Source organism: Danaus plexippus, chromosome Z (assembly GCF_018135715.1).
Source record: "Danaus plexippus chromosome Z, MEX_DaPlex, whole genome shotgun sequence".
NCBI classification, from domain to species: domain Eukaryota; kingdom Metazoa; phylum Arthropoda; class Insecta; order Lepidoptera; family Nymphalidae; genus Danaus; species Danaus plexippus.
Window position 1 is genome coordinate 710,245 of NC_083559.1, and position 22,035 is coordinate 732,279.

At 36.9% G+C, this 22,035-nt stretch overlaps 2 protein-coding genes across 6 annotated transcripts in view; one reads left to right on the plus strand and one right to left on the minus strand.

Moving 5' to 3' along the window:
* LOC116777883 (protein furry) overlaps nt 1-12,933 on the plus strand; it is a 58,426-nt gene extending 45,493 nt beyond the window's left edge. For 4 of the 5 annotated variants that reach the window (XM_032671661.2, XM_061526613.1, XM_032671666.2 and 1 more), the window contains 22 exons: nt 159-341; nt 433-599; nt 778-1,036; nt 1,113-1,232; nt 1,340-1,443; nt 1,636-1,848; nt 2,073-2,270; nt 2,371-2,550; nt 2,704-2,823; nt 3,745-3,873; nt 4,011-4,155; nt 4,234-4,376; nt 4,484-4,558; nt 5,136-5,309; nt 5,858-5,992; nt 6,063-6,216; nt 6,290-6,468; nt 6,539-6,766; nt 6,855-6,986; nt 10,200-10,330; nt 10,527-10,657; nt 11,256-12,933. In XM_032671661.2, the coding sequence (XP_032527552.1) occupies nt 159-341; nt 433-599; nt 778-1,036; nt 1,113-1,232; nt 1,340-1,443; nt 1,636-1,848; nt 2,073-2,270; nt 2,371-2,550; nt 2,704-2,823; nt 3,745-3,873; nt 4,011-4,155; nt 4,234-4,376; nt 4,484-4,558; nt 5,136-5,309; nt 5,858-5,992; nt 6,063-6,216; nt 6,290-6,468; nt 6,539-6,766; nt 6,855-6,986; nt 10,200-10,330; nt 10,527-10,657; nt 11,256-11,365 (3,410 nt within the window). In that variant the 3' untranslated portion in view covers nt 11,366-12,933. The remainder of the gene's footprint in view (nt 1-158; nt 342-432; nt 600-777; nt 1,037-1,112; nt 1,233-1,339; nt 1,444-1,635; nt 1,849-2,072; nt 2,271-2,370; nt 2,551-2,703; nt 2,824-3,744; nt 3,874-4,010; nt 4,156-4,233; nt 4,377-4,483; nt 4,559-5,135; nt 5,310-5,857; nt 5,993-6,062; nt 6,217-6,289; nt 6,469-6,538; nt 6,767-6,854; nt 6,987-10,199; nt 10,331-10,526; nt 10,658-11,255) is intronic. The other variant, XM_032671663.2, reaches the window with a different exon arrangement.
* A 4,457-nt stretch (nt 12,934-17,390) lies between these two features.
* LOC116777399 (uncharacterized) lies at nt 17,391-21,336 on the minus strand. The gene is made up of 3 exons (XM_032670926.2): nt 21,224-21,336; nt 20,884-21,103; nt 17,391-20,160 (listed from the first exon to the last, which is right to left on the minus strand). Exons 1-3 carry the CDS (start codon nt 21,291-21,293, stop codon nt 20,052-20,054), a joined length of 399 nt encoding a protein of 132 aa, XP_032526817.2. The 5' UTR covers nt 21,294-21,336; the 3' UTR covers nt 17,391-20,051.
* Nucleotides 21,337-22,035: the final 699 nt, after the last annotated feature.

Sequence of the window (22,035 nt, forward strand, 5' to 3'; positions counted from 1 at the left end):
TTCTAACACTAAAAATAACAAACAATAAATTCTTTGATAAATTGCACCACTCCAAACATCTTCAACTAGTCGCAAGTTCCTATCCTGGTACTAACAAGAAATTTATACACAATATAGTTTAAAGCGTAGACAGAACATGACATAGTATTAAATTCCAGGTGAATCTGACAACTACCCATCACTTCCGGTCATAGTGACAGGTGAAACGGAACCGGAAGCGGAACCGGAACCAGCACCAGCCGAGCTTCCCGTGGCGGACGCTATCAAATCTCTGGTCCACTACCTCGCCAGCCGCCCCACTCACCTGCCACTATGGCAGTACGAAGACATCACAGCTAAAGGTGTGGTACCACATCATCCATCATCACCACCATCATTTCATATAAAAAAAAATATACATAATATTATAATATCACCGTCATCTGCTGGTAGTGTGGTCTCTTCGTAGCTGTAGTCAGATGTCGTCGTTGGTCCATCACGTGCTGCGTATATTCCGCGAGTCACTTCCCCACGCCCTCATCTCGGAGCGCTGGGCTCAGACCGCATTACAGCTGGGGCTGTCCTGTCCCTCCAGACATTACGCTGGAAGATCCCTCCAGGTGAATAGAATATATAACAAAACCTTTACTTTATGGTCTGAATGAGATTGTCATAGATATAAGACATCAGTATACAGGATGTTTCTTTTTTATTAGAATTACATTCTGAGTTCTGAATGTCGAACGTTATTTCGTTATATGAGAGGATATTATAGCACGATGTAATTATTTATCCCAGGTGTTCCGTTTCATTGGCGTTGCGATGACCGGCCGCATGGTGTCCGACATTTTATCGCGTCTGGTTGAAACTGTGGCGGAACAGGGTGAGGATATGCAGGGATATGTGACGGAACTGCTGCTTACCCTGGAAGCTGCCGTGGACTCGCTGGAATCGAACTTCAGACCCCTGGACTACATGAGGGATATCTTCAAATCGACGCCCAACCTGAACAATAAGGACGGCGGACAACAACCCAACGGCAACGCATTCGCTGCTGGTAAATATAAATGTCAGACGCGATAATTGTTGTATGTTACGATGTTGCTTATTGTATGTATAATGTTTCCTCTCAGGCAAACGTTCTCCGGGAGTGTGTGTGGGTTGCGTCAGTAATCACACTCGCAGCACCAGCTACTCGGTGTCGTATTGCGTTAGGAAGAACGCTCCTCCATCTGCCGAAAAGCAAACTCACGGTATGTAGTACAAAATTACTGTTGTTAAGGTCTACAGATTTTAATTTCGATGAAGATTGTTCCGCTTGTAAGTCGAATATGTGTATAATATTATGTTTGTATTCCAGAAACCCGCCCCAGACCGTGCGAGGCAAGCAAAGGCACGTGCAGCAACTTGTGTCGCTCAAGATCAGCTCAGTCGCTAAAACTTCTCGGAGATACCGCGACACAGGTTCCGTATAAAAAAAGTCCTAAAGATTTAAATGTGTTTTATTATCAGCATTCTTCAACAATTTGAGAAGACATTATCAACCCTTTCGTGATCCAAATATCATAAGTTATTCTGCGAAATCAGTTGAACTTTCCAACTTGCTACAACGTGAGTATACGAACCCAAACATTCATCAGCCGTATTTGTCCCCAGGACGACAAGCTGACGATCCTCGCGACTCTGTTTTGGGTGGGCGCGTCTCTACTGGAATCTGATTACGAGCACGAGTTTCTCCTGGGCGTGAGGTTGTTGTCCCGGGTGATGGCGCGCCTCCCCCTGGACAGACCCGACGCCAGGGAAAGGCTGGACCGCACTCAGGCTCACGGAACCCACTCGCCGGCATCGCTGCACTCACTGCTTCTAAAGGTTTTTGTATCATACAAGATTTTTGTACTGATTATACGCAGCGTGGGAAGATTAGTTCAATGTTGATATTTATGTTAATTTATGTTATAATTATCGTGTAAGCAATAAATATACACATATATACTTTAAACTGAAAACGGTCCCCAAATAATTATACCGTATTTGTACTGTGGAAAGTATTTAATTACTATAACTCCGTTTTAACATTGTATAATCTGTGACAGGGCTTCACTCATCCCAACACGTACGAGCCGGTGGTGGGGGTGTTGGTGGACATGATCCCACTGCTGGAGCTGCCGGTTATTGATCCCACGCAATCGCTCGCCTTCCCAATGACCGTAGTGGCCTTACTACCGTACATGTTGCTGCACTACGAGGAGGCCAACGAGCTGTGCGTCCGAGCAGCCTGCCATATAGCACAGGTATTTAGAATGAGAGAGAACCAAATAAGCCGAGTTTCCTTTAAAGGAACAAAATGTAAGAATAGTTTATACATTTTTATATTAATATTTTTTTTAACAGTTCACGTCAGAAAAGAGCAAGAAGTTGGAGAACCTCGGTACGGTGATGACGCTGTATTCGCGGAGGACGTTCAGCAAGGAGAGCTTCCAGTGGACCAAGTGTGTAGTGAAGTACCTCTGGGACACGTACTCGCATCTCTCGCTGCAGATGCTGGCATTCCTCGTCGAGGTGTTGGAGAAGGTTGGTATCAGAGATGAGTTAAATTACAATCCAAAAATGTTTTACCTAAGTCTATAAAACCCTAAACATTCAATCTAATCTGCATACATAATATGTTCTCGTGAACTCTAGTCTGTAACGTGTATGGGTCTAAGTGAGTTTGTATCTCCCCAGGGCGCCCCGAGTCTTCAGCTGCCGGTGTTGTCCACTCTCCACTGTATGCTATACTACGTAGAGCTGGGACCTCAGCCAGTTCACGCGGACCTCCTGCGGGCCGTCGCCAAATTCATAGACGTAATGATGACTTAGAATCGTGCAACATAGCATAAGCAGGATCATACAGAATCATTTATATACTAGCTGTTACCCGCGACTCCGTCTGCATAAGAAAAATAATTAGAAACTATGACAAAACTTTAAAGCCCCGTGTGCGCCCTGCCTCCCACTCGCGCGTTATAATTTCGGGATCTTGAAAAAAGTAATGAGATCTTAGATTTTCGCGAGTATTAATTTAAATGAAACTAGTGTTATTCGGATTTACTACGAGGAGTTTATTATTTAAAAACTACATAATCCCGACGTTTCGGTTACTTTGCAGCAACCATGATCACGGGCAGACGAGGTGTGATGAGGTGGGCAGACCGTGATCATGGTTGCTGCAAAGTAACCGAAACGTCGGGATTATGTAGTTTTTAAATAATAAAATCCTCGTAGTAAATCCGAATAACACTAGTTTCACTTGAAAAAAAGTACCCTAATTTACTTTTTATTACAACAGCTACCTGCCAATAAGTCCCGTTAAACGCGGTTGAGCCATTTTAGATATTAGCCGAAACAAACATACACTCGTATTATGTTTACATATACATAAAAAAAGGGGTTGGTGATAAAAAAAAATTGGGTTGTATATATTTTTTGATGCCACATTATAAAATTAAAAAATAAAAACAAAAAATTACGTTCAAAATTAAAAAAAAAGTTTAAGGGTGAACAACCCTTATCATTAATGGGTATGAAAAATAGAGGTTGGCCGATTCTCAGAGCTACTCAAAATGCTCACAAAATTTCATGAGAATCGATCAAGCCTTTTCGGAGGAGTACGGGAACGAACATTATGACACGAGAATTTTATATATAATTTTTTTGGTATGTGATTCTAATGTTCGTGAGTATCTTGATTTCATGTTTCCTGTTAATCTTTTGTTACACGCGCAGCAAGACGGCAACAATTACAAGGAGGCGATGAAGATTTTGAAGCTGGTGGTGACTCGTTGCTCCACGCTGGTGGTACCACCGCATTGGGACCACGCGAGCGTCCTCGACGCCGACCTTCACGGAAAGAAGGTCACTAATTATCCCTAATCTAATATAATTATAAATTTTTTATTAACTTATTACGTAAACTAATTTATACATATTTACCCCCCAGTTGTTTCTCTTACCTACGTGTTTCTCCAATGTTTGACTATTTGTTGCCACAGGAACTGCCCGGTCGGACGATGGATTTCACATTCGACCTGTCCCAAACGCCCGTAATCGGTCGCAAATATCTGCCCAAGACCGGCAGTCAGCCAGCCACTGGACCAAGCTCTCTCTCCAACGCATCTAACACTACGCCAGATAAAGGTGAGCACACAACGACATCCAACAATCAACTGATGTAAAATAAATTAGATCATCTGATGCAAAAATTCATCCGTACAGCAGGTTCGTCATCTGGTTCAGCGTCGACGGTGGTAGGGGCGGAGTCTACCACCGCCCACTGTGTCGCCTCGCCGCGAAGGTCGCTGTCTCTATCACCAGCTGACGCGCTCGCATCAGGCTGGAAGAGACCATGGATGTCGCAGGTATATATATCTTTATCACGTTGTATGGATATTTATGACTCTCTCGCCCATAAATTACTGATCTGATTTTGATGAAACATTAATAATAAAACAATATGTTGGATCAGGGTCGCGTCCGGGAGTGCCTGGTGAACCTATTGACGACCTGCGGCCAGAGGGTCGGCCTACCGAAGAGTCCATCTGTAAGCATCGCCCCCACCATACAGACCTTAATAATAATACTATATAATAACAGTATTCTATTCTATTCTATCCATCGCTGCGTAGGACGATTTAATTACCACTTTATGTTCTAAGGTAAAGACTTGTAATACTAAGCACGATCCACGGACACACGCGGCCTAAAGAGACGGCTTCGCTTATCATTATTGTGTTGTGTTGTGTTTATATCATTATACTAGGTCTGGTAGGTCTTGTATGGGAAATCATTTACACGTCTCGATTTAGTTCGATGTCTAGAATATCCAATAACTTCCTCCAGCTCAAATGTCATTGTATAGTTTAAAATCAGCATTTGTTTTTTGTTCCGGTCTACACGCTGAGTGTGAGCTATAGATTGTCATATATTATTAGACGGCGCTAACCCTTCCATGTTGGTTAAACGCTCGGTTACAGGACGTAGAAGAAATATGAATAGAATGTCAACGCAATAGCACACCAATAAAGCACTATAAAAATAAAAATCATTGTGTTTTACATTTCATAGTTCAATATATATATATATATATATATATATGTGTGTGTGTATATGTTATATAGGTGATATTCAGCCAAAGCTCTGAGCTGTTGGAACGAGAGTCGTCTATGGCGTCTTCTCTGGAGGAGGTCTCCGGGACCCCAGGGAACGAACCATCCGCCGGCGCGCCCCCCACAGACCACTTCGGAGTATTCAAGGACTTTGATTTCCTCGAATACGAAAGCGAGAGCATCGAGGTCAGAATACAAATCAATTATACTATATATATATAATACGTTTACAAAACGCGCCTTTTTTTATTAACATATACAAACTTTTTTATTTTATACCTCCTTTGAATTATATAATCCTTTCAAAAGGTGGGCATTATAAAGCGTGGGTGAACAGTTTATTTTAAAACGGAACACGTCCGTGGGAGATGTATCCTAGCAACGGATATAAGCCACGCCCACCACGACATCGCTGGAATTCTCCCAACCGACCCCACCCGACCCCTCCCTACCCCACTCACCCCAACCTTGAAATACGAACACCTCGAATATAGATTTACTAAATGCAGTACTTGATTATGTATACCTTTGATACGAATAATGCTTTCATGCTATGTTATGTTTATTAAACGCGCAAATATGATATCTTACTATTAGCGTCTATATAACGAAATCACTATACGGCTACGGATTTTAAGTAATTAATTGGGCTTTGTTAAATATTATACAATAGTACCTATTCATGAATTACATGATGTTAGTTTTGTTTATAAGAGCTGTGATTTGGTATGTAGGGTGAGAGCTCGGACAACTTCAACTGGGGCGTCCGTCGCCGTCTCCTGAGTGAGGAGCGCGAAGGTATCCCCGAACGCAGCCCGCCACCACAGCGTGGCAGACCAGACCACGACCATCACCACCACGCTAAACAGGTGCAGCTTATATCACGTGATATATTATATATGGTTGATATATGATAACGAGTCTAATTCTAATATGAAGCTGGGCCACGAGGACTCATCCGATGAGGAGGTCGGCTGGGATGACGGTGGTCGCGGGGAGGTCGGGGAGGCGGGGGAGGGGGACGCGGCACACGAACTCGCTCTAAGGACGAGGGCGCACTCGCTTTCCAGCGCCTCCAGCGGGGATCCTGACGGTAGGTGGTAGAGTGAAGCTTCAGATAAAAACAGTAGCGAGTTGATTGTATACTTGAGTCTGTCATACGATAGCCGAGCGCGGCGACGTGACGCCTGTGCCGGGCGTCGTGGGCAACGTGAGCGTGTCCAGCGCCGTGGGCGTGGGCGTGGGCGTTAGGGACTCGTGGCGGTGTTCGGTGGCAGCATTACTCCGCCACGCCACACACCTGCCACCGATAACGCTCGTGCACAGATTGCATACCGTGCTCAAGGTATTTACGTACGTATAAAAATAAATGTGTCGTTAAGATGTCTACTATACGCTTATTGTATTTTTAACAGGAAGTGATGTCGAAGACGATTTCCGTCTGCGGCGAAGGTTCGCCGGTGGGCGGTGGTGGTGAGCTCGCAGCGGTGCTGGAGCGCCTGTCCCTGGAGGAGCCCCCGCTGCTATGGGCCGGGCCGGCGGCGGCCGACTGTTCCCGGGTGAGAGACGCTGTCCGGTACGCCGCCCTCGAGATCAACGAACACCTCGAGACATACTTTGACAGGAGAGAAAACGCGCTCGAGGTATAACCACTGACATAATATGATAGTGTACATCAGTATTAATACGCTCTTTTATAAGCCATACTATTGACGTATAAATTTCTGCCAGACATTGGAGTTATCGAGGAGCGCCGAGGAGACGGGTCGTTGTCTCTACAAGTTGATATTCCAACTACTTCTTCTGTTGGAGACCAACAACAAGATGGTGGTGGCCGTGTACCACGCGGCCTTGGACAACAGGGTGAGGAATACACACACACACACACACACAAATAAAATTCAACTCGTGGTGACGTACGTATTTGTGAAAATCGATTTTACATCAGCTTCACTTCTTACGCAGTATTGTGAATATAATTCGATTAATTTTTTTTTGAAATACAAATATATCTGCGGCTTGCTGTGTTCTGAAATCGGTCAACACTGTCGCTTTGACAGAGTGACTATCAAAGCATATGCACCTTCAAGCACGGTCATGTCACAATCATCACGAAGTCCAAGGCGGAACATACTACGATTTTCAATACAATTCAAAATAGTTTTATATTACAAGAATACGTACTTCACGTTTTACTAGCAAAAAGATTAATTTGAATTAAAGTCGTCGAAACAAATTATAATAAATAATTGTGACCGTAACAAGATTATTAAGAGGAAATTGATAAGACGATTCTTTAGAATACCTTACACTGTAAAAACTATTGCCCCGAAACGATAATTCAGACTCAGATGACGTCATCACAGCTCTAGAAACTAGGCTCAACACTAAATGATGAAACTCTCATACATATATAGCTTAAACAGAAGATATCGTATTCCCACAGCGGTTGTTTATTATTGATGTTATAAGAAAAAAAAAATATGCGTTTCCATGTGTTGCGAATATTCAAAATCTCATTATAATTTGAAATAATTTATACATAAATGATTCAGTTACAACCAACAGTTAGCGGACATTTTGAAACTGACATGCTACATGTGTATACTGATTAAATTATACTGTGCCAACCCTCTTGGAGATTCGCCCTTGACCCACTGACCTTTCCTCTAACCTGTGACCTTTAACGTTTGTTACTACACAGCGCTCCGCATACAGATGCTTTATTATGCAAGACATTTTATACTCTAGGAACTAGAGATTCCTTTGTCCACTCTTTGAGTGTTATGTAGTGAATGCTACTATTTATAAATCCCAGTGCGCTTTGTTAAAACTAACAACATCCTGCGATCTGTTCAGTGTGCTTGGAAGCGGATTAAACGATTGCGTACACCTACGCACTGATTGCTATATATATACAACAGAGACAGTCCGGATGTCCGTGGGCGGCGGTAGCTACTGCCCACCCAGTAGGCAGTCTGCTCGTTTGCCACGTTTCACATTAAAAAAATAATAATAATTTTTGTTTCGTCTGTCTTGGGCTTCAGCATTAGGCTCAGAGGGAAATATGTATATGTATGTCTGGTCTACGTCACGTGACTACATACACAATACAACTGTTACGACACGTCCTACGTCTGTCTGTCTTATTCCAATGTTTAATCTACGTTACATAAGAGTTGCATCGAAATACGTAAACTCGTTTTTGCGTCTAATAGCAACAAATACGTACATCCTCCCAAATATTCGAGTTTGTAGTATACTAGCATGGCCCGCGACTACGTCCGCTTAGACATCAGAGTTGCGCTTGGAAAAAAAACGTATTGTATGTTATAACAATATACGTTAAGCATCAGCAGCGACATCTATAGTGTGTGTCACGTGACTTCGTTACTTGACCCCGCAGGAGCCACAAGCAGTTCCGTGATAGGTTATAGCCTACATGTTGCTCTGATAAGCAAGCTATTTTATTTTGATTTTTCATTGAGTTACATTCAGTAGTTTTTACGGGACAGTGTAACAGACGTCCCCATTTATTCCGACACACAATATCTTTAATGAATTTCTTATATAGGAATGTGTACATAAAATAATAGTTTTATTTATTTATCTCTTGACCAATGGATCGTCAGTGCCTATTAAAAATATTTTAATTCAGCTTTAAACCTACTCCTCTCGTCAACGGTTATGTGTTTTTGTTTATTTCGTACAATTGTTAACATGTTGGCATTAATATTTAAAAGTTTTATGCCTTTTCGAAAATTAATCAAACTATTTTGTCTATAGTCGTTTGATTGCAAGTACGCACAATGAATTACATTGATTACGTAAATATACATTGTACATATAATAGCCCGTAGGTTTATTGATTGCTGTGTTGCACACGCGCGTTGCATCCGACCTCCATAACTGAATTTCCTCGTAATCCCCCCGTCCCTCATCCCCGCGGTGCACGTGTTACACCCACAGCACCCCCAACATCCCCACGCACCCCCCGCCGAAGCTTCTACCTGTTACTCCATAATCGATATTGATTATGTATGCTCCTATTCATCGGGGTGCATATTGTTCTCAATAATTTTTCGCTTGATAATCGTTATGTTACTCACTTATATAATATAGATATTTACCACACCGTCTGTGAAGTCTCGATCGAAGTATTTATCATACAACTGTTCAAACGAAATACAGTACACCAAATTTCTATTTCACTAAAAATACTTAAACTATCCTATCAATAAAATTTAAAACGTCAACCAGTAAAAATATTAGTTTAGTTCGTAACCCTTTCCGGATACCGAATCGAGCGAGAGCTTGTAATCTTTGTTGGCAGTTATACGGAGGAATAAATACAAATTTATCAAAAAATATATTTCATTCATACAGAAAGTTTTCGATGACAGCCTTTTTTGTGTAATAAAAAGATTTTTCCCTCGACTTTCCCTGACTGCTGTATTTACAGTGGGAAGATTTAAAATAATAGATTTGGTAACCAACAGAGATATGTAGTTCGTCGCGTGACGTAATACAATCTAACTATCATTTCTTTTACGTTGCAGCCTTTGTCCTATTCTAATGTCTGAGCTGTATCAAGCAGATTAAGGGTGAATATATATATATATATATATATATATATATATATATAAAATTCTCATTTATAATATAATTGGGATAGCAAAACAGATATTAGATATAAATGGATCACGTCTCTAACGTTACTTTAACATGCAAATTGTTTTGTTTAAATTTTAAACTTAGATATGGTATAAGCTTAGTAAAAAAATGCGTATTTAATATTTTAAACATAAATATCGATAAACATTAACGTAATCATGATTTTTATTGACTGGAAACTTCCTATATAAACGAGAAAACTTACGTGGACAGGCGCCCTAGCCTCTCATACTAAATGCATAAAAATGTATCAATGGCAAAAAAGTCCGCATATTTACATGATGTTTTTTTCTACCATATTAATTGCAATAAAAATAATAATAATAATGAGAACTAAATAAAACTGATGTTCTTAGTAGTCCTCACAAGATGATTTGTGGTTACGTGAATCAATACTTCCAGGGCGTTGAGATGAGTTCATCTATATCATCTGTTCGTGCGGCGCTGGTCGCACACTCGGCGGAGGCCTGGGGCTCCAACTCGCCAGCCCCTCACGACGACGCCGTACTGCTGCATATGATGCAACGACAAAGGTTAGACAACATATAGTAGTCTTATACATCACCCCTAAAAATAATGCCCTAACTCTTCGGAGGATAAGAAATTGTTTAAAAGCGACATACACTTATATATAAATGATGCCAGTAAAAGATTTAACTATCGTAAAATAAGCGAAGGTCTACAAAAAGCCATACGAAAATGTGTGAGCAACGTTTGTTATATTTTAAGATGGGGCGCCGCCCTGGCGATGGTGAGGGAACGTAACGCTGAACGTATCTTGGAGCGCGGCGAGCTGCCCGAGGATGACGTCACCAGCCTGCTGCACGTGTACTGCCGGGGACTGGCGCAGGCGCATCCAGGTGATGTGCACACACGCACACACACACACATACACACACACACACACACACACACACACACACACACACACACCACACACACACACACACCACACACACACTCACATACATACATAGTAGACAAAAATACCATTCATTGGTAATAGCACACCAACGCTGTATTTAGTTTAGGTATTGTAAATTAATATAAAAAATCATATACATCAATAACATATTTATACAAGTTTCTACAGTTAAAAGTTGTAAAATAGATACCTTTAAGTTAAAACAATACATACGTTGCCCCCTTGCATTTAAAATAACAGATACAGACCGCAACCCCATCTATGGGACTGATTTGTGAATCTAAGCCATCTTGGACGATACTCAAATTCATACAAAGAATCACTCAAATCGGTCCAGCCCATCACTAGGAGCTTAGTGATGTACACACCTACAGTAGAATTATATATACAAAGATATAATGTGTACACTATACATACATAAGACAAAACGTATCAACAGAAAGTGGAACTGTTTCCACATAGCTGTATATACAATTCTTCCAAAACAATTGTTATAACGCCATATTAACTATCAAATGTATATGACATTACAGACATGGTGGCCATCACTCGTCCGGTCAATGAACTCTCCCAAAACCTGTCCTTCATGATGGAGAGCCTCTACAAGGTGTCCGTGTCGCTGCAGCGGCAGGAGTACGGCTGATGACGTCGCCGTGGAGCGAGACACCTCCGCCCCCTCCCCCGCCCCCCACCAATCTAGAAAAATAACACCACAAACATGCAGACATATGAGGCAACGAACAAGTATCGAAATGTGAACAATACATACATGCTGTATGCAAATGTTTATTATACGTTTTGTTGTGAAATAAACAGCGACAATACCACTCAATACCACCCACAGATGGGATGTGGGGCTTAGTTGAATTAAACAAACCAAAAATAATATTAAATCTCAATTCATATTCTATATTATATGTGTTACATATAACGTTATATGTAATTTGATAATTGATAAATAATTAATCTAGCTAAACCGAATGTATTTTTGTTTGTGATCAAATTTATAGCACTACGTAGCTATGGGAGTCTGAATTTATCTTGACCGTGGTATTCAACAGAAAGAAAATAAAACGAAAATTTTAGTATTTTAAAGTTTTAAATTAATTGTAAATAAGCAAGCTATACGTAAGAATGTCTATCAGTAGTTGAAAATTCGAAGTATTTGTTGTATGTAAGAATCGTCTGAAATATTATATATATATAATATGAACAATCTGTGGATGATGTGACTACAGAAGGTTCAGATATAGAAGAATTTCTTTGTGTAACATCCTTTTAATGCTGCAGTGTTCAACGGACTCTCGAATACAAATATGTAATTGTCTATGGAAGGAACAAAAGTCAATTTATTATCTGTACACCGTAATGTTTACGTCATATTGTAATGTACAACAGATAACTCCAAAAAAAGTATATACACAAGTTTAACGGCTATTAATACAAATTAACAGGAATTCAAGGTTTTCAATAGTTTTTAAAAATGAATTTTATATGTAATTTTAATTTGTTAGCACGAACAAACGGACGGTATTATAGTTGTAACGTGTCAGACGGCGGTCTAGCGAATTTAGTTTGTATTAGTCGTACTAATTTTACATAATAACACTGTCATATTATTTTCAAATAACTGATCTCAGCTAGGATACTGTCACTCGCTATCACAATTTGTATGGTAATAATAAAGTCACTAGGGAACACTCACACAACCAAACAATTCATTACTTCGTATTGCCTAGTGCTTGTTATCATCGCTCGGTTCCATATATTCTGCTAATTTGTTGTTTTCAAATCAATTTCACAAAAATCTAATTATATTTCGTTCGTTCAAATCAGCGCCATCTATATGTTATCCGACAAACTTTTTATACCTTTGTAAAGGTAAAGCGGATACTTCAACACATCTTGACAATGTATTTTCCCGCGTTTTTTTGACCATAGAACGAGTTTAGGAATTTCGTGTTATTATTTTACCACTACCGTACATTGTTGTACCAAATAATGCATAATTTTTATATAAACGCGATGTTTACTCAATGCTTTTTGTGATATTTTTTTTTTCATTAATTTTTTTTTTTAATCTACTAATTACAATATTTATTGTTAGCTTAATAACATTGTCTCTGCCCTGTTCGCGCCACGCGTGTATTATTAAGATAATAGTATGGAAATGTATTAAAAAATAATAATAATAAATTGATTATTAAAGAATGTCTTTTTAATTCTTCCCGATACTCATTTAATATATACAACTATTACGCCCGTTTTCGTCTGTACCGTGCTAGTCGCTAGCGGTTTAGTGATTCCACTCATGTTGGAGCCTGCATTTGCATTTGCGATGGCAACATAGAAGAAAGCGCTTCAAACAATTCCTAAGATTAATTTAAATAAAATTAAAAAAAAAAATCTCGTATTTTAATTTCTTGCTTTATAATTATTAACAAATACACGATTCCAACTCTTTCGTACGATCACAAAATGTCTGAATTTATTTGTTTTATATGAATACACATTTTAATGGCAGCTTTGAGAAATCTATACTAAAGTGTAAAAAATAAATGAACTCGTCTTAGCATGTCATAAAAATTCGCTGACGTCTGCCGTGAGTAATATGACATCAATTATCAATGAAAATGCATACCATTTTAATTATTTTATTACACATAAGTCACAATAGATCGTAGGTATATAATACGATTGAAGAAATACAATAAAATACACCAAAGATAAAATACAACATCCATATGTGTTCGGAAAGCGTTCCCTGAACGATGAGACTACGGGAATGTTATAATGATCAGAATTATTCCTTGGATTTTATTTTATAATTCAAGCCAGTCGCCTTAAAAAAGCGATACAACACTCGGTCGGTGGCCGCCATAGCTGATTCACTGCGGAAATAATACATCCATTAATCGTTTGTAACACATTCGCGCCGCACTGTATGCAACAAGGGGAAAAACTTATAGATTGTGAACGCTCTGATTTATTCCCTCACCTTACGTTCCAATTCCTGCGGTAGGAGTTAGACAGGTATATGACCGAGTCGTTGCGGAACCTCCCGATGTATTGGGGGGTTTTGAGATAGGGGCTCACGTCGTAGCAGTAGCAGTAAGTGTCGTTGGTGTACTTCTGAGCACTCAGCCTGAACATGTTGGCCAGCACCATTAAAACGATGGGAACGGCCGCCATCATACGAGACATCTTCACCGACGAACAGATCTGAAAAATATTACATCGAATTGATTACTTTAAAAGTAGTCAAAAATTTCAGGCAACGTAATAGAACAACAAACACTTATGTAAAAATAATATATATACTGTTAATATTTTACGTATTGTACCTTTTATGTCCAAGGAAGTGCCTCCAGACGAGCCGAGAGCCTGTTCCTCGCAGGACGACTGACTGCAGCTGTATCGATCCCAAGGATCCGCATGCGTTCGATGCAAAATTTCAAACATGCGTACTTAGGTGCAACACACCCCTAATATTATCTCTCTTCCACCTGCATCATATAAATATTGATTCGACATCCCGCCTACACAGAGGCATTTCATAACGAAAATCATTACTGAGAGGCTTCTCCGGACGCTTTTACATATCTTCCATAAACTCAACAACTCAATAAAATATATATCTATATATAAATTTTATAAAAAAAAATATACTTTTTTTACATCACCGTAACACATTTGTAGATTTGTTTGATATTTGTCAGCCTTCAATGTTATCAGACTATCATTATGATGTAACCTACATTGACCATTACTGATTATGTTGCATGCCAAAGCATAAAAAAAATGTGTCGCATTTTCTTGTTACTATATTTACGGACTACTTTTATATTATCCTGGAAGGTGATTACGCCATTGCTTACATTTGTGTCTCATTATTAACACTTAGATAATGGTAGTATAAAATGTTAAGTAATCACAGCAGCTTGACCCACTTCTTTGTTAGTTTTGAAATATATTAATATAATGTCATATTTTTTTTCTTAAAATATTGCCATAAGCGTTTTTACCATCGTGTAGAAATAGCTATATTAACTTCCGTTAAATCTGTAAAGCGCGAAGATTTATGTATGAAAAACAGGAAACGCTGCGTATGTAACCTGGAGTAATCATACTGATGTGAGAGAGTACATACTTATTTGTTTTTGTATTACTATACCTAAGATAAAAAAAGTATATTCTTCGTATAAAATCAAATTCAAAAAACTTCCATTAACTGCAAAGATTTATGGAAATATGATCTATTATTATGTTAAATCTACATTTACTTACCAATGGTAGGGTCTAAAATTTTTAATCTCAAATATTTTAAAATTGAAATTACTTCCTGAAAAAGTACAAAATACTTTATATGTTTTATTTATTTCTAATGTACGTGTACTTTATATTGGTTTAGGTAAGGAAAATGTCATTCTATAAAATTTTCTATAAAGTATTAAAATTAACAGACAAAAAATTTGGTTGTGGCATTAGAACGGGTTCAGACAAATAAAACATTGTTCCCTTCAGTAAAACCTTCTTGTTTTACTAAAATGTATTAAAAAAATATTATTGGAATACCTTTATAATATGAATTAATATCTGAGTAGATATAAGAGTGTTTCTACTTTCCACATTTCATCACGTAACATTATATCATCATCATCATCATGAGCCTATCGGAAGCCCACTGCTGAGCATAAGCCTCTTCTCGCATGGAGAAGGTTTGAGCATTATATAAAGATAATTTAATTTAGGATAGTTTGAGAAATTTAGTAAAAGTGAAAAGAAGGCTCCGTATCATAAAAAATGAATGTTCAAAACTCGTCGAAATATATACTTCGAGTATTTCCTTGTTTCTGATGTATTCATTACAGCCAGGAAAATCAATTCGAAGTCGTATCCTATGAGAAATAATAAATTCCTAAATCAAAAGCTAGTAATTGAATATAAAGTTAAAAAAATTGTCGAATTAATACATTTTACGTGGTTAACTTAGTCGTGTTTTCGGTAACATGTTTGATAGTTTAACTTGTAAAGTTATGATTTAAAACAAATTCATTAAACAACAGAAAACTTTCATTTTCACAACAAACTCTGTTCACAACAATATTCTTTAAACTAATGTCTTTACTGACCAATTTCATTCTTTCTCATTTTCATTGCGACTATAAAAAAAATCTTCTTAAGGCCTGTTCAATTCAATATTTAAAAATCAATTTACTATAAAAATTTGCGTTAAGTGATATTACGTTTTACAATTCAAAAACAATTATAATTTATATTTAAAAAAACAATCTTAGCGGTAAGTAAAAAAAAACAATTTTCTTTTTAAACCTGAAAATTTTGACAATTTCCAGATGTTTAACATTTGATGTTGTATTATATTCATAAATTAACTTTATTAAAACTAAATGCAGGTATGTGTGGTGTGTTAGTTATCGTGAAAAGGACGACACGAGTCAGTCGCAGTCACTCTATTCTAGAAGTTTCTAAAGTGAAAAGATCTGAATAACGAACGATATGTAACCAACGTTAAGTAATAAATAGTAATAAGTCGTAAATTATTTACTATTTTTGACAATAGCAGATAGTGAAATATAAACGAATATCAAATTTAATTTAGTTTAAAATTTAGAATTTGTGGAGTACTTCTAAGGCAAATGACAGCTCTAAGTAATGTAACAGTTAGGCCGTCAAATTAAATTTCATATGGAAACAGATTTTCGTCATTGCATTCCTGGATTCTTCCCGAACACGATGAGCCAAGAATTTAAAGATGAAACTATGAAAGCAGGAAAAGAATCCCAGTTCGAAAACATATTCGTAAAGAGTCAGAATTGATGAGGGATTGGGAATTCTTACCTTTCTGGCAACACCACTTGATATATCTGCTGACATTGCCCGAGCGGATATTAATTTCAATTAAAGCTTTCGTTGTCATAATTTGAATTGTTTATTTAAATATTAATCAGTTGCTTACTGTTGTTTTGTACTAAAATTACGTAAGCACGTACAATATTAAATACATTAAACAAATAAATAGTTCGTATGAGAAAATTAAGATTAGTGTTTTAATAAAGTTTATCTTTTTGATATATTTTTGGACACTTTAAAAATCTCATAACATTTCAGGCATTTAGGCTTGTAAATAAAGAAAATACAATCTCTCAATCACACACAATCCATAATTTTCCATAGTGCAACTAAGAAGTTGAGATGTGATGTGAGAAGACTCACATACCACAAAATTAATTGTATTATTTATTATGTTTTAAAAATTGTATAAAGGCTTCTTTAATAGTAATAGTAAACTGATCTGATAAAGGATATAGCAATAAAATATTATTATAATAAGAAGAGATTGTAAGGGATCCTATTCCTATGGTGTATTAATGTTTATTAATCTCTAAAGTATGAATTCTATTTCATTGATAGAAATAAATTGAAGGATTCGATGGGATATTTTTTATTCTAATCCAGTAGTACTTCGTTTTTAATTTTATGGGCGAATTTTTACACAAATAAAATACTGTAATCACAGCAGTAGACGATAATTTAGTTATTGTAGAGAGGTATACAAGAAAAAGAAACAAGAAGATGTATACCAACGTTTTGATAAAGGTTCAACTGATTTTTAAAAATAGGCATAAAATAATAAAAATAAAAAACTATTCTTTGTCAGCAGGCACAAAATATTTTTATTCACAGATCTTTCCATTTCCTCCAGTGTCCTCTTCCGTTGTCTTCCTTCTCGTCCTTGTGCATATTTTATGCCTGCTTCTTATATATTAATGCTTATATGGGTGTACATAAGTTCTACTTCGTTTCAGAATATAAACGAAAAAACTGTTTCGAATTCTCCGGCGATTGACAATAATAGTAACAATAAATTATAGATATAGATGTTTATATTTTAATGGCTCTGTATAATCTGTGTTCGGTATTTATTTCGGAAAAACACTTCTTATTTTATAGTAATATGTTAACTTAAACATTATGACCTTCAGACTTAGGGCGTTCCAAATATTAACAAAGTAAATACTTATTTCAATACGCCATCATCAATATGAAAAGAAATAGAACAACCTGAATTTGCTTTCGAAGTAACGGTATTTTGTTAAATACGTAACAGCTATAATATTCCAATGTTATAACTTTGACGTAATTTTAAATAGCTCTGAAGGTTAAAATGTTATAATTACGATTCATTCCGTAAGGCTACATTAAATTCTTCATTTAATGTCAAAATGACGTAACAACTACAGGGGTCCACATAGTCTTTACGTAATTTCAAATAAATTTAAAACCTACATAACATAATTATGAGTCATTCCGTATGAAAACATTTATTACGTAACACTGTCGGAAATTGATGTAACCAGTTAAGGCAGTTTGAACTGGTTAAGAGAATTTTTATTTATTTATAGTGTGAAACAGCTAACAGATATAGAATTCCATCTCATGACTCTTATACGCCAAAAATGTCTTAATTGTTACAAATTCCGTAACTACATTTATTACGTAACACTAACGCAAATTGCGGTGACCAGCTAAGGCAGGTTTAACTGGCTAAATTTATTTTATTTTTATTAATTTTATTTTGTTAAATACGTAACAGGTACAGGATTTCGTCTCGTAACTGTTACGTAGTTCTAAAAGCCATTGTGGCCGAAAATTTATTAATTATTACTTATTCCGTAAGACTACATTTATTACGTAACACTAACGCAAATTGCGGTGACCAGCTAAGGCAGGTTTAACTGGCTAAATTTATTTTATTTTTATTAATTTTATTTTGTTAAATACGTAACAGGTACAGGATTTCATCTCGTAACTGTTACGTAGTTCTAAAAGCCATTGTGGCGGAAAATTTATTAATTATTACTAATTTCGTAAGACTACATTTATTACGTAACACTAACGCAAATTGCGGTGACCAGCTAAGGCAGGTTTAACTGGCTAAATTTATTTTATTTTTATTAATTTTATTTTGTTAAATACGTAACAGGTACAGGATTTCGTCTCGTAACTGTTACGTAGTTCTAAAAGCCATTGTGGCCGAAAATTTATTAATTATTACTTATTCCGTAAGACTACATTTATTACGTAACACTAACGCAAAGTGACGTAGCCGGTTATTACCTGTTTAACCGGCTAAGAGATTTTGTTTTATTTATTCTATTCTTTTAAATACGTAACAGGTACAAGATTTCATCTCGTAACTGTTACGTAGTTCTAAAAGCCATTGTGGCCGAAAATTTATTAATTATTACTTATTCCGTAAGACTACATTTATTACGTAACACTAACGCAAAGTGACGTAGCCGGTTATTACTTGTCTAACCGGCTAAGAGATTTTGTTTTATTTATTCTATTCTTTTAAATACGTAACAGGTACAGGATTTCATCTCGTAACTGTTACGTAGTTCTAAAAGCCATTGTGGCCGAAAATTTATTAATTATTACTTATTCCGTAAGACTACATTTATTACGTAACACTAACGCAAAGTGACGTAGCCGGTTATTACTTGTCTAACCGGCTAAGAGATTTTGTTTTATTTATTCTATTCTTTTAAATACGTAACAGGTACAAGATTTCATCTCGTAACTGTTACGTAGTTCTAAAAGCCATTGTGGCCGAAAATTTATTAATTATTACTTATTCCGTAAGACTACATTTATTACGTAACACTAACGCAAAGTGACGTAGCCGGTTATTACCTGTTTAACCGGCTAAGAGATTTTGTTTTATTTATTCTATTCTTTTAAATACGTAACAGAGATAGGTATCCATCTCAGAACTGTTACATAACATTAAACGGCCCCAACAGTTACAATGTCCTATTTATGACTTATTCCGTAAAAATACATTTATTTCGTTACACTATCAAAAATTAACGTAATAAGTTTAAACAGCTTCGGCTGGCGTAATGTATTTATATTTTATTCTGTCAATTACGTAACAGCCACAGTTTTCCAATTTGTAACTGTTGCGTAATTTTAATTTTCCAATTCCTTAACAAACATATTAATAATCCATATTTTTTTTATCTAGCTCTAAATAAGAATATATTTTTATGGTATATTTGGTCAATATAACCGAAATAGACCCTTAATAACTTAATGTATACATACATTATTACTACTTACTTACAATCCAAAACAAGCCTTAGAAAAACGTACGTTATTAAGCTGTAGAGAGAACGGTCAACAGATCCTTTTTTTTATATTTTATATAAAAGTTATAAAAACTTACATCTAAGTAGAAACGTATTAATTATTTTCAACGACATAAAGATACATTTATTTAGTGATTAAAATATCGCTAGTCCTTACATTTTCTGAATGAGTTCCCTTTTTCTACGCGATGCGACTGTCGTGTGATAGATGTGTTTTATGCATTGAAGAAACATATCATCTGAAGTAGTCTTTGATGGCGATCTGGAAATATTATGGAAGATTCAAATATTTAAAGTCGGCGTATTGAATTGTTTCTACAAAAAAAAAATGTTTAACGACTTTAGATATTCAAATATCGGCACAATTTAAAAACCTCTCTCTCAAAGTCACTCCCTTCTTCAGCGGAAGAGAGAGAAGTATATAATAAAGAAAAAATTGCATAAGATTCTCTTAAAGCAATTTCCGCGCATTTCAGGCTGGTCCCCCTCCAACCCCCCATCCCTCTCTTTGTCCTCTTGCGGGTGGGGGGGTCATCGTAATGTAAGTTATCGATTACTGAATATTTGTTGTCTTAATAAATGTTATGTAACAAGAACCATAAACTAAATGTTATACTTTTATAATTTTATTACTTCAATATACAACTATCTGCGCATTTCACTCAGGTCCCCCTCCAAACCTCCCCCCCCGCCCCTTTGCTCTCTTCTCTTAGGGGGGAGTCATCGTTATGTAAATTTATTGATTACTGAGAATGAACTGTCTAAATAAATATGAATCTAGTAAAGAACAATAAGGTTCCAGTTGTTTAATGGCATTTTCGAAGTATAGCAAAATGTTTCTCCGTAATTAATAACAGCGTTCCGCGTAATCACCCCCACCCCTTTCTTAAAATATCCCTATCTAGAGTGGGGGGGGGGTAAAAATAACAATGCCTATGCAATAAAAAGCCTAAGCCTAATTAAATAGTAATTACAATACACTCACCTGGTGTGTACGACGTGTACACTGGTCTGTAACTTGTTGGGATCGATGTTTTTGTTCATGGGGAATGCGTGATCCGACTTGCCAGGGATTTCGAATTGAAGGCATCGTCGGTCGCTTCGCTCGGCCAGCCCGGAGATCTTGGACGTGGCCAGTGACACAGCAGCCAGGGCCACTGCGATATACACGAAACTCCCTAACCGAGACATCTTCAACTTCCACACTAGAAAACGAAACACTATTAATAGTTGAACATTCTAAAAACTAAAAGACTTTGACGAAAAAAGAACAATAACCATATAATATAATGATTTATTCTAATAAAATAGTAACGTCTGCTCACCTATGCAAGAAGATATCAAGTGACGAACCTGGAACCTAGATGCAGCTCTATTGATTTTAATTACTCGCATGCGTTAGTTTATTGCAAACATGCGTACTAGGTGCATTAAGTCCTGAATATTATTATCTCTTTTCATCTCCCGGTGAGATACGAGCGGACGTTTAACGGACCCTGCACTAGATAGTTTGTCTCTTTTCAACACGTTTCGTGAAACTTATCCCGGTTTCTAGGAGAGAATTTAAATTAGAAACTATAATATATTATATATATGGAATGTATGACCGTCTTAACGAACACATTAATTTTAAGTATGTAGTTATGTCGACATTTATATTATCAAAGATTTTTTTTTAAGTTTCTTTTTTATTGATTTAGAACATATTGTGACGAAAAATGATGAAAGTGTCATAATATAATAAGCAATATTATGTTGTAAATGGTAGCAATTGAATTTATATATTACTTAACGAGGCATCAATGAATCCAATACTTATATGTATGTGTATATATATTTATATATTTATGTGAAATGTGGCAAACGAGCAGACGGTCTACTTGGTAGGCAGTAGACACGGTCGCCCATGGACATCCTCAACATCTCTGTTACTGATGCGTTGCCAACCTTAGTTTTGTAGGAATAGGGAGGTTGGAAATAAGGAAATGACAGGAAAAGGTGGGAATAGGGAAAGGGCAACTGGCTCTCTCACTAATCGGACGAAACGCAGCCATTAAAGGTTACTTCACGCCGATCTTCTGTGAGAGAGGGTACAGCATCAGTCGAGCCAGCCCATGTTCGATCTGTAGTTACATGA

Bases quoted from the DNA above. Each gene is read 5' to 3' on its own strand.
- LOC116777399 (XM_032670926.2), bottom strand. From the start codon at position 21,293: ATGCGAGTAATTAAAATCAATAGAGCTGCATCTAGGTTCCAGGTTCGT. The intron at 21,104-21,223 runs GTGAGCAGACGT...TTCGTTTTCTAG, and splicing joins CTTGATATCTTCTTGCATAG to TGTGGAAGTTGAAGATGTCT. The intron at 20,161-20,883 runs GTGAGTGTATTG...TAATATTTCCAG, and splicing joins GTACACGTCGTACACACCAG to ATCGCCATCAAAGACTACTT.